General features: G+C 39.3%; 1 protein-coding gene across 50 annotated transcripts in view; it reads right to left on the minus strand.

Moving 5' to 3' along the window:
• PARD3 (par-3 family cell polarity regulator) overlaps positions 1–13,772 on the minus strand; it is a 717,421-nt gene that overhangs the window by 444,333 nt on the left and 259,316 nt on the right. For 16 of the 50 annotated variants that reach the window (XM_074001401.1, XM_074001387.1, XM_074001386.1 and 13 more), the window contains exon 3: positions 2,672–2,707. The exons of the other annotated variants lie outside the window; for them this stretch is intronic. In XM_074001401.1, the coding sequence (XP_073857502.1) occupies positions 2,672–2,707 (36 nt within the window). The remainder of the gene's footprint in view (positions 1–2,671; positions 2,708–13,772) is intronic. 50 annotated transcript variants of the gene reach the window in all.

A 13,772-nucleotide genomic window follows, 5' to 3' on the forward strand; every position in this document is an offset into this window, starting at 1 on the left:
TCTTTAATGTAAAAGTATATTTATAATAAAATGAAATAAATACAATAAATAAAATATATGTTCTATACTTTTAGAACCTAACAAATTACCAACATATAGTAGCTGTTACTATTTTTTAAATGACGAAAAGTTGTTTTGCATTTTGAAGTTAACACTTTACATAAAGAGTTAAAATGTGGCAAATTTTAGGCCGGGCACAGTGGCTCTCACCTGTAATCCCAGCACTTTGTTAGGCCAAGGCGGGTGAACCACAAGGTCAGGAGTTCAAGACCAGCCTGTCCAAGATAGTGAAACCCCCGTCTCTACTAAAAATACAAAAAATTAGCCAGGCATGGTGGCGGGCGCCTGTAAGCCTAGCTACTTAGGAGGCTGAGGTAGGAGAATCACTTGAACCTGAGAGGTGGAGGTTGCAGTGAGCCGAGACTACACCACTGCACGCCAGCCCAGGTGATAGTGAGAGACTCTGCCTCAAAAAAGAAAAAGAAAAAAAAAAAAAAGGCGGCAATTTCTTTTTTTTTTTTTTTTTTTTTGAGACCGAGTCTCGCTCTGTCACCCAGGCTGGCCTTGCAAATTTTAAATAAAATAACTACTGCAAAATACTAAATGTACTAGATGAATATACTTCTATACAAAGAAAAAATAAGCACTTTGCAGATCATAGCAATTACCAACATCTACCTCATCAATAAGTTCCAGGGTTTCACTGGGAATAAATATATAGCTTTAATTTTCATTAGAATTAACAGAGCTGGCTTTCCTATTATTTCATTTTTTTTAAAGCTATTTAACGTATTGTTTAGGCTAAACACAACGAATGAGCACATTAGAATTTAGGACCATTCCAGAAGAACCCCTGACAGCCAGATAAAACACAGTTCTTACTGTCAGAACACAAATGAAAGAATCTGAAAACGCAAGGAATTATTTAGCCCATCAAACACACAAAAGCAAGAAATACTTTTTAAATGTTTAGCTCACTCTAACAAGTTACTTTTTATAAAATTTAGCTACTCAATATTTGATAATGAGAACACAGAAATTTGCCTAGACCATGGCCGATGAAACTTAAACCTTCATGCAAAGTTATGGATTGTCTGACATTACTGAAACAGTTCATCAAAAAGCTAGAGGGACACTCCCTTTGTCAGCCTGTGCCCATTAGCAGGTCAATTCAATGGACATTAACAATTAACAGTAATTTACAAGAGGAAATATGTAAAAACTGGATTACTTACTGCACTTAGTTTCTTATAGTCATACAAGCGTTTAAAAATAGAACACTGGGGTTTCAAAGTCACATGCATAGCATTTTTTACAATACATTTTGAACGTAAACAATATAAACAATCTGCCAGAATTATGCCACATCATTTTTCCCTTTGGGAAGGCTATAAATGTTACATATACCATATGTATTAAATAATTATGACTAGAGATAATCATAGCACACATAAAATATAGGCATCATTGCCAAGAACTCGTTGAGATTTATTACATTGAGATATACAGCTTCTATGCTCTGCAAGGAAATCACATGTTTAACTTTAACATTACACAGAAAGGATCACTGAAGGCAGGGGAGGGGAGGGTAAGTACTTGGGTGAGTTCCCAATCGGACAGGCTATCACTGAACGTGCTTTTCTCTTCTTCCCATGCCATGACCTGACATTTATTGATCAAGTGGTGACTCCAATTAAAATGCTATTGCTTAATGATGAGAAAAAATGCATTATGCAGACGGAAAAAAAAAACATATCTCAGGCAATGATGATGCTTAAAAACTTTAAGCATTAAATTAACCAGCAAATTCTGGCCCTAGGTATTGATAATTACTGAAAAAATGGCCTACATTATGAAGTGTTAACATAAAAAATTCCCCATAATGTCATAAATATTGTTGTACATCAGCGGGCTCTAAAAGCTAACCAGATGGTGACAAGCAAATTATACAAAGGTATGGACACCTTCGGACCACTGAGCTTCTACTGATCAAGCACACAGTCTTTCCATTTGATATTTTTTAGTTAGAGCAGTTAGGCTATACTTCAAACATTGTAAGCAATAACATTAATTAATCCAGGAAACTCCATTTTCTGTAGGTCACAGGCAGGCTCTTTATGTCTTCATTTGTCCATCTCATTTCCTACAGAAGTTTTCCCACTGTTTAAAATAGTAAGGGCGGGCGGACATGGTGGCTCATGCCTGTAATCCCAACACATTGGGAGGCTGAGGCAGGTGAATCACTTGAGGCCAGGAGTTGGAGACTAGCCTGGGCAATGTGGCAAAACCCTAACTCTACTTTAAAAAAAAAAGAAAAAAGAAAAAAAAGCCAGGCATGGTGGTACGTGACTATAGTCCCAGCTACTCAGGAGGTCAAGGCACAAGAATCGCTTGAACCCAGATGGCGGAGGTTGCAGTGAGCCAAGATCGCACCACTGCACTGCAGCCTGGGCAACAGAGCAAGACTCTGTCTCAAAATAAAATAAACTAATAAATAAAATAGCGTGGTCATGTATGAAGGATATTTTAAGATAACAGAAAAAAATAAAATAGCATGAAATTAACTACCACCTGGCATTAAAATTTCACCCTAAACACAGCACTCACTCAATGAATGTGGTTTATGAACAATCTTCCTCGACATTCCAGTGTCTTCTGTGGGGAGACTTACCATTCTTTTCTCTGATTCCAAGGAAAAGGCCAGGAACTAAAAAAAAAATGGGGCCACAGAGAAGGCAGCCTTTTACTGGCTTTAGTTTTGCAAATACTTTGAACAAAAATTACAGTCACTTGCTACAAGTCTTTCTTTGGTCTCTATCACGTTCCAAATCCAATTCCTGTTCAGCACTCTCAAAAACAGTCCACTTTCAACTACTTGGACAGGGATAATCCAGGTCTATCCATTCTTAGACCTTACGTCAGCCAGAGTCCAAACAAATCGAACAGCGGCTGCGCCAGCATTTCCAGAGAGTGGGCTGCAGCAGGAAAACAAAACTGCAACCAACGGGTAACTCAGAGCTCAACAGTTGCATTTCTTTTTGTTTGTAGCCGATATTTTTGCAAACAGTACAAATCTTGATCTGATATGTTTTTCATACAACTGTGATAACATAGATAATTCAGTATTCTGGAAACTGCTAGCAATAGAACTTGTTCCCATGAGAAATCCTCTGAATGAGGAGCTCTGTGGGGATTATGGGGATGTGTTTCAACAGAACTTGGGTGGTTGCCTTTAACTTAAGAGTACCTCACAGTACAGTCTTATTTAATTAATATACGAAACACTATTTTAAATAATTTTTTTCTTTGAAGGTCTTAGATTTTGATGGACCTCATAGTCCAACATCAAAAGTATATAAAAGCATTCTCTTATCCATAGTCCGTTTTTACTTTTCAGAGATGAGATTCTCTTCTCTTCTGAAGTCCTACAAAGTAGCCCACAATTCACCAACACAAGGTAAGAATGGGATCTGGTTTTTGTTTCTTTGTTTTGGCTGCTGATTCCACTGAGATTCTGTATTTTGTCAAAAGTTAGCCGGTCCCTGCAGCCCCACCCCATCCATGCAGTTGTATTTTTTCATGACATTGATTACCGGTTTAGTGACAAAACATTTATAACATACCCTAAAATACACTCAATTACACAGTGGTTAGAGTTGTATTTGGAGGGGTTTTGCCACTATCTTTAAAATTTTCATCCTACTATCCTCAAACAGGAATAAACTTCATTGAAACTTCATTTCAAAATGTAAAGTCACCATGTCTGTCTTTCAATGAGGCATACTCTCCCACTGTCTCCTTTTGTGGCTGAGGTGGGCTGTGTGCCTCTGAGCACACAGAAGGTAAGAAGGTTCTGATGACAGCAAAAGCATCCAAGCCCTTCAAAATTTCCACTTCTCCTCCACGACCACGCCCAGAAAGCTGCACAAGCAGGAACCACCCAGCATACAAATGTAAGCTCCAGCCAAAAAGAATCATGCTGCTTTAATTACCGAGAGCCTTGCTGGACCTTCTCATATCCTGGCTGAATACATTAAAAGAAAATCTCACAGGCTGCATGAGGTGAATCACGGTCCACTGGTTGATTCTTTCACAAACATCTGGAGCACATGAATGTGCGAGGTAGGGCTAGATGCACATATGCATGGTGAGGAGGACACCATCCTTGCACATCACCACAGACAGGTGGGTCACTGCCATGTGCCCTGCACCTTTTATCTTTGAGACAAGATCTCACTCTGTCACCCAGGCTGGAGTGCAGTGGCAGGATCACTGCCTCAAAGTCCTGGGTTCCAGCGATCCTCCCTGCTCTGCCTCCCAGGTAGCTGGGACTACAGGCATGTACCACCATACCCGGCTAATTTTTACATCTTTAGTAGAGACAGGGTCTTGCCATGCTGCCCAGGCTGGTGTCGAACTCCTAAGCCCAAGTGATCATCCCGGCTAGGCCTCCCAAAAAGTGCTTGGATTACAGGCGTGAGCCACACCTCACCTGGCCTGCCAGCCACCTTTAATGTACTGGAATCTATACCGCCTGGAAAGAAAAACACCTTCCTTTTGAAAAAAAAAATTAGAATGCAAAATAAAAATTTTCAAGGAAATCATTGCTCACAGAAGCTTAAGAAAAACAAATGTCCCTCTCCTCAGGGCTCACTTATTTTACAGTCACTCCATATTTGCAGATAATTAGGATTTCCTTGCAACCCAGAAAAAAATAAATCGTTGTGCTCTTTTAACTATTAGTTTAAAAATAAAACAGCAGGAGTACAATATTAAAAGACTTCACTTCAAAAACAGAATGCTTTTCATTATTTTAATAATCTACTCATTTTTCACCTATGCATTATTTTAAAAAACACGTCTGCACAATCCCAATCTAAAACATCACAGATACAGTGTTTTGTATTACATATGCCCTTCACTTTCAAGCATGAGCAAAAGCTCCACTTATGCAGGGCATTTTAATGCCATAAGTAGTAAGAGAAATTCTCTCATATTTACCCAGCTCTCCTAAGTCCAGTTACAAAAATATACTAATTCTGTATATGCAAAATGTATACCAAAAAAGACTAACCCAAAGCAACTGAAATGATCAATGAAACCTCATATGAATTACAGGACACACTGCTTGACTATGAATGCTTGGATATGAAAGTTCAAAGTCACAAAATTTTGCACATCCACCTGTCAAAGGGGTAAGAAGGAAATGCTCATATCCCGAAGCAGTGCCCTGTTCAGTTCCTCCAGGAAGCAGGGTGGGATGCAGCAGGCCCAGTCACCAGCATCACCAGCTCTACCTGTGGACTCAGTGAATTTTAACCAACATCACTGCACAACTAATCCATCAAAATGTCCTAAAGTCATATACAACATACAGAGTCACTTCTTAACCCACTGTATCCATCCACTCACTCAAATGAACACAAATAACAGACTCTAACAGGCCGCCTCAGGGTCAAAGAGCCTAGGAATTCACTGACCCCACCTTTGATTCCAATTGCAACAGCCCTTGGGCTGGAGGTTTGTGGAGAGGGCTGAGAAATTGCCCCAAGCAGAGAGCCTCCTGCACCCCTGACTCCTGCCTGGAACCAAAACTAAGAGAGAAGAATAGTGGCTCATGCCTGTAATCCTAACACTCTGGGAGGCCAAGGTGGGTGGATCACCTCAGGTCAGGAGTTCAAGACCAGCCTGGCCAACATGGTGAAACCCCATCTCTACTAAAAATACAAAAAGAAAAATTAGCCACGCATGGTGGTGCATGCTTGTAATCTCAGCTACTCAGGAGGCTGAGGAAGGAGAACTGGTTAAACCTGGGAGGCAGAGGTTGCAGTGAGCTGAGACATCACCATTGCACTCCAGCCTGGGCAACAGGAACAAAACTCTGTTTAAAAAAAAAAAAAAAATCTAAATTTACTTTTCAGGAATCTAATTTTTAACTATTGCCTACGACCATGACTAATTTTAAGTCTGAAGAGACCTTTAACAAATGGACTGAAAAAACACTTAAAATATCAAAATTAATATCAAAATGCATTGGTGCAAAAGAAATGACAGTTTTTAATGGCAAAAACCATAATTACTTCTGCATCAACCTCATATAACAGTAACACCTACTGAAACTACGTCAATGCCAACTTGAAGTGACTTTGTCCTTAGACGAGGCAGCCACTTCGAATGCTCAAATGCCCTATAAAATGATGCTACATAATGAACTAAACAACGTACTATGTGACTGTACTTAAAGTAGACAGGCCCATCCTGTGTGACCTCCTGGCAAAGACTTAGCAGAACGGAGGTATATCGCCATTGATCCACCAAGCCTAGGAAATGTTCTCTCCCAGTCAGCAGCCAGGTTCAGAGTGGTGGAAATGACCGAAAATGACTACCTGAGTGCTGTGGTGGTTGCCAAACATGATTCCTAGGTCAGAACCATGGAAGGGGCTGGTTAAAGGAGAGCTTCCTCCCCAATCTCTGAATCTGAGTGCACAGAGCAGAACCCAAGAAGCCATACAAAAGTATGTCCTGGGTACTGTGATTGCCAGCAATGTTTTGGATTCAGAGAAATTAAGGCCTTTGAAAGTCTTTTATTAATAACAAACAATAGAATTTCCATGACCAAGTGGAGGAATAACTGTAAAATTGGGGTATGGGATAAATAAATGGCAAATTCTCAGCAAAACCACAAAGAGGGAAAAGGGGATAAACAGATGAGAAAACTGTCTTGCACAGCACAGCACACGCAAGATACTGGCATGTTGGGTTCTCATGAAACATGCTAAGGAGAGCAAATCACCACTAAAGACAACTTAGGATGAAAACAGAAGCACAAAACAAAAAGCAAGTGTGAGATAACAAAGGCTTACATGAATTGAATGCTGGGGTTTTAGGAGAATGGTTTGGGTTTTTATTTTATTAACCCCCCTGGATCAAATGAGCTCAACACATAAATATGCAATGTTTTTGTTCAAAAGAGGTCTAAGACACTTACCCCAACACTTACAACACTAAAAAGGATGCTATGGAATTCTCCTGAGCAGATCCAGTGGCTGGCATCTTGAGGCTCTGATAAGGTAAATACTACAACTGCCTACTGCTGTTTTATGAATTTTACTGCTAGACTAGCAATGCATTTAATGCACAAATGCCAGCAATTCCAGGCCAGGATACAAAAATTTATTGTGGATGTGCTTTAAGTTAATGTTGATTCCAACAGTTTACATTCCACCAGCCATTCCAGTGCCAATTAGCACCTTAAAAATTGTGTGTAAATATTCAAAAAACATGTTAGCAATTAAAAGGAGGAAATATTCCACATTAAAATCAGGAAGAGACTTTAGGTTAAATGCTAAAAGGCAACTGTATTCTCAAAACATCAAGTTTTTCACAGCATAACGCAAAATGTTATATGCACTCTAAAACGAAAATGTAACATGTAGATCCTGTTTAAAATTCAGTAAATGCCAATTATTATTTACTGCTTTCAAAGGTAATAGGTTCTCTAATTGAATATAAGGTTTTAAACTTTTTGCATCATTAACTTATATTCCATGCTAGTAACGAAGTGTTGACAAATGCTTTCAGTGTACTAAGAATGTGAAAGATTCTGAATGAGAGTAGCTTAAGATCTTTCTTTGTACCAACTTTTAATGAAGGCCTTTTTTAAACAACAGGAAAAATTAAAATGTCTAGCACATGGTTTTAATGCAAGCTTTATTCTTAAGTAATTTAAAAGGGAGGATATAGATTTCTCATAACTCAAAGACTTTAAATTCTATGGAAAATAAATCTAACAGTCAGAAATAAGTAATAGAAACACAAAGAAACTTAATACTAGTTAGAATGAAGGCCAATGACAACTCAGCGGCCTATCGTTAGGAATCAGAATCTCACAGTATTAGTGCCCATTTTTAAAAAAATTATCAAGCTTTAAAATTGGAACAAAAATTATTAATATGAGGAATGGATATATTTATATTAAAATCAAATTAACTTTTCACAATGAGACAAACAGCCAAAGGCACTCATTCATGAAGAAACATCTAGACATCGAATACTAAAATACTGAGATGACAGAGTCTAGTATTTCAGAATGTATTACTTAACTGAGTAATTAGGTACAGAAATTCAACGGGATGGAGGGATGAATGCACAGAACACAGAAGATTTTAGGACAGTGAAACCACATTGGATGAGACTACAATGGTGTCATTATAAATTTGTCCAAACCCACTGAATGTACAACACCAAAAGTGAACCCTCGTGTAAACCATGGTCTCTGGGTGATGACGATGTGTCCATGTAGGTTCATCAACTGTAGCAAATGTTCCACTGTAGTGGGGGATGTTGTTAATGAGGAGGGTATGCAAGTTTGTGGCAGACGGGGATATAAGGATATTTCTGTACCTTGCACTCGATTTTGCTGTGAACCTAACATTGCTCTAAAAAATAAAGTCCTTTTTCCTTTAAGGCACTTTGAATGTTACCTTTAAATACACGAACTGCAGTCCCATTCCATCTCAACAGAATCATACAATCACTTTTTTACTTGAAAATGATGGGAAGTTTTTCTTGTTTTGGAATTCACTTAGAATACAAAATCTTTTATGCTGCCTGCATGGGAAAATGGTCTCCTAAGAAAATTTTGTATCAGAAATAACTGAGGAACAAAACAAAACAAAAAAGGTACAGGATCATAGAATAAGTGATACTTCAACTTTTGCTTTAAATATTAGGAAACATTAAACTAAGCTGAATCATGAGCTGTATGCTTATCTTTTACATCATTATTTAAGTGTCCTGATTTTTCTGACACCCTCAATATGTATTAGTCTTTTCTAATCCTATGTATCTTACAAGGTACCACTTTATCCAAGCTCTGGTGGTACCCTCCAGTCTCTGGGAAATACCACCACCCACCCACACCCCTACCTACCTACCCCCCATCCAAAGGAGTGAGCCCTGGGGAGGCACAGGTGTCCTGGATGACTCCACCCAATCACCCACAGCCACAGGCACCTTCACTGTCATCACCCTGCACCACCTCCTTCTAGCCACTGCTGAAGAGATCAGGGCTGGACCCTCTGATCTAAGTGGAACCAACTAGATTCTCTCTCCACGGAACTTGGAGGTAGGACAGAGAGAGACATCTCCACTTGTGGCTAGAACTATCAAAACGAAAACTCAGCAACATGCGTCAGACAAATTGTAACAAGGAAATAGGTAAAGAAAGCAACTCAAGGGAAACAGGAATAAAGCAGAAGCCCAGAAGAAAGCAGAAATCGGAGACTGAGTGGAGGTACTGCTGGAGTTCTCAGTGTCTTTCTAGTTCTTTTTTCCCTTAACTTGCGATGCTGGTTGAGGTTATGAAGAACCCCGGTAGTACCGTTACAACAGTATTTTTCTTTTCTACTAAAGCTAAATTAATCTGGCTTTTGTTATGTGAAACATCAAGAAACTCAATTGAATATAGTCTAACATCCTATGTGCAAGGAGAATTTAAGACACAACTGGGCTACCTCCAATTCCTTTGCTTAAAGAATTTAGATGAGCGAAGTTAGTGTTTATTTTTTCTGTCCATGTCTGTTCCAGCCATGAACTTCAAGAGTTACCTAACCCTCCCACATAAAACCACACAAACCGTTTCCTTTCCCCTAGAGCACTGTCCTGTACTGGGCTATGTTCTACACCCTAATTATGTATAAAGGGATACTCCTGTTCACAGATTTTATATTATCATACAAAACCTTTCCAGACACAGAGATATACCTGTTTCTATCCTACTCCCAAGTCAAGCCAGGTGAGATGTCCTGTCCTTTAAATCCTAACAGGTGGTAAAGGAAGGTATAACTGCTGGAGTTATATGTTCTTCCTCAGCCAATAGCTCAGCAATGTTCAACAGACCCAGGGGTCCACCCTGCAGAGAGGAATGCCCACCATGTAGCTGACTTTCTGCCAGAAAACACTGACTCCATGATCTCTTCGTCTTTACTCTTGCCAAAGTAGGCCACTCTTCCTGCTAGAATGTGTGCTTATCTCCAAGTATGTTGGTTTTGGGAGAAAAATAGGTTATAACCAACCAAACGACTTGACAAGAGGGAGTGTGCTCTATTCACTTTTGTATCATCAGTACCCAACACATCATACAGAATAAGGTATATGCCTAGAAAATAGTTATCAAACAGAATAACTAGAAAATACAAAAGAGCCAGGGTCGGTAAAATCCCAGCATTTTGGGAGGCCAAGGCAATAGGATCGCTTGAGCCCAGCAGCCTGAGACCAGCCTGGGCAATACAGAGAGAGTCCCATCCATACTGGTTTGTTTTTTGTTTTTTTGAGATGGAGTTTCACTCTTGTTGCCCAGGCTGGAGTGCAATGGTGCAATCTCAGCTCACTGTAACCTCCGCCTCCCAGGTTCAAGCAATTCTCCTGTCTCAGCCTCCTAAGTAGCTGGGATTACAGGTGCCTGCCACCATGCCCGGCTAAGAGACAGGGTTTCACCATGTCGGCCTGGCTAGTCTCAAACTCCTGACCTCAAGCAATCCACCTGCCTCGGCCTCCCAAAGTGCTGGGATTACAGGCATGAGCCACTGCACCCAGCCTCCCATCTCTATTGCAAAAAAAACAAAAGAAAATAAAATTAGCTAGGTGTGGTGGTGTGCATCTATAGTCCTGGCTACTTGGGAGGCTAAGGTGGGAGGACTGCTTGAGTCCAGGAGGTTGAAACTTCAGTGAGCTATGATCAATGCCACTGCACTCTAGCCAGCCTGGGTAACAGAGTGAGACCCAGACAAAAAAAAAAAAAGGAAGAAAGGAAGGAAGGGAGGGAGGGAGTACAAAAGGTATCACAAAACTGTTACTATTCTTGTTACGATTTTGCCAGGGCTATTTTTCAATCAAAAGATGATGACGACTTTGGTGTTGCTGGCTGTATGTGCTAAGTATGGCTCCTCACACTCCTCTACAGAATACACTGAACGTTTCTTACCGTGTTCTCACTTTGCATGTGGATTGCACATCTTTTTGCCAAAAAAAAAAGTTGAATAACTAATTATAGTCCCCATTGCAGCACCCCAAATGAATCTACTACTGCTATTTCAGAGGTTTACGTATGATCTGCTTATTCAAAAACCAATTTGAGTGCATGCTGTTACAAAGTTGTCAATAGCTACAGTTCTTAATAGGACTTCTGCTTCACTGTATTAGTCATATGGGATTATAAGCAAGAATCATAGACTAAACTATCATATTGCTTTGATCTTCAGGATAATTGATAAAATACTTATCATTCCTGCTACCTCATTTCCTCAAAGTATTAAGTCAACCATGATTGGGGAATGAGTTCTATCTCCTTTCTGACAGTCCCCTTGACTCTATACTAAATCTGCAAGAGGCTGAAGCTATATTATTCCAGAGAAAGTGTGCCTCAGCTTCCATTGCTGAATATCCCCTTCCCAGAAAATGTACACATTTACCTTTACTCCAATTATTAATTACATAAATGCACACTGCCGGCCAGGTGCAGTGGTTCATGCCTGTAATCCCAGCACTTTGGGAGGCTGAGGTGGGCAGATCACTTCAGGTCAGGAATTCGAGGCCAGCCTGGCCAACATGGTGAAACCCCACAGATCTCAAACCCCGTCTCTACTATAAAAATTAGCTGGGCTTCGTGGCATATGCCTATAATCCCAGCTACTCGGGAGGCTGAGGCGGGAGAATTACTTGAACCTGGGAGGCAGAGGCTGCAGTGAGCCAAGATTGAGCCACTGCACTATAGCCTGGGCAACAGAGTGAGACTCAGTTTCATAAGCAAATAAGTAAACAAACAAACAAACAAATAAATGCTGCCTTCAAATCCATAAATTTTTCTAGAAGAATCTTCTTCATTAGAATTGAAAACTCTTTTTTTTTTTTTTTTTTTTTTTTTTTTTTTTTTTTTTTCAGAGTAAGCCTCTAAGGCCACCTCCTTTTGCACTTTCTGGAGCCCCTACGTCAAAGCACTGTTACTTTCTCATTCACCTGGACTTCCACAAGTCTCTAACTTAGGCACCATACTCGGCCTTTTATCTCAGTTAATTGCGGACGTGTCTCACAAGAGCTCAATTTAACTGAATTGATCTTATTGGCAAAGAAGTATTTTTCATTGATCCAAGATTCAAAGACTTGTAGACTAATTGATACAAAACTGTTATGATTTTCTAAAACGCATGACTTCGGTGGAATGTCTTGGCTTATTTGTAACTGTTAAGTACCTAGAATTAGCCATGCATTTTTAGGCAGGGGTCATAAACAAACACTAGAGAAGTGATCAGAGATGTTTTTCATTTTTTTCCTGAAAAGAAAAGAAACTGCAAGCCACCAGGCCTTTCATAGTATTTTCTAAAGGAGAACCTAAACACTGAGATGTGAATTCTACCTGAGTTGCATTAGCAGTCAGAAGAATAGACATACCAACAAAAGAGAAAACAAGATTGCTACCTTTTTAACATCCTAACACATCAAGATTCTCGAAGTGAATACCCACTCATCAATGCTACAATTTCCTCTATAAATCATTATTCCAGAGTTTAATAAATGGAGTTACTCACCCAACAAAGAGACACACAATAAGTGATAAAAAGGATGACTCCCAGGACAGCGATATAATTTGACCTTACCTACTTGATGAGAATAGAAGTGACTGTAACAACAAAAACACACTTCTGAGGCTTTGGCTGTTACCACTCATCAAAAAGGAGAAGGCCACAACGTGTGTTAGTTAAAATGATCCTGGGAGATGAACTGAGATCGTTCACATTATATAGGGCATTCAAAATGAGTCAGTGAAGAGAGAAGCTTGAGAGTTCTTTTTTTAAGAAAAACATTTTAAAAGTTTGGATTCAGGGTTAAATAGGACATACAATTACTTATCTGCATCATAAAAACCAGTAAGTCTGATTGCACATACAATTTCAGAATAACGGAAAATACTGGTAAATCTTTGGCTTCCAAGGAAATAGAAATTATTTCTAAGACTCACATAAGAAACCATAGCCAACCATAATTCCTAAGGAAGGTACTAACGCCAAAAACAATTATTTTGTGGGAATCTTCCTTGACCTTCAGTTTCCAATGTTACTTTACTCTGAATATTTTTTTTTCAATAGGTACTATACAGGGGTGCTGGCACATATCAATCATATTTCTCAAACCCAAAACAGCTGTTGTTCAGAACACTGCCACGCAGAAAAAGTTAACAATACTTAACTTTGTAAAAGATAGATACTTGTCTAAGCAGACATTTGTATATACATCAATTCTCGTTCTAATATTTGACGAGTTCAGGGGGTTGTTACATGTGAAGGACTTGATGATGAAAAGAGGACACAAGCCCAATACAGACAATGTCACAAAAAACCAAAACAATCTACTAAGTGAAAACACATTTGATTTTTGGTTCTTCTATGAGACGCATTTTCACAATTATTTTAATAAATGTCTGTAATATTAACAACAATTTCTACATTTGAAAGTTAATATCAACCGATGCAAGAATTTTATTTTTAAAATTCCAGACAAACAAAGCCTTTTCAAGAATGGAGGCCTGTCTCCTGTAATTTGGGGAGATGGGGTGGTTCCGGAACAGCAGAAAGCATGGCGTGTCCACTGCGTTCATTTTAAGTCTTTTTCTTTTGAGACAATGGTGTTAAATAAATTATGATCACGTTTTCATGAGGTGCAAAGGACAGCTAGGGGAATAAGTGTCAGCACCTCATCTGAATCTGGTGAGGTATTTG

Source organism: Macaca fascicularis, chromosome 9, assembly GCF_037993035.2.
Source record: "Macaca fascicularis isolate 582-1 chromosome 9, T2T-MFA8v1.1".
In the NCBI taxonomy this organism is placed as follows: Eukaryota; Metazoa; Chordata; class Mammalia; order Primates; family Cercopithecidae; genus Macaca; species Macaca fascicularis.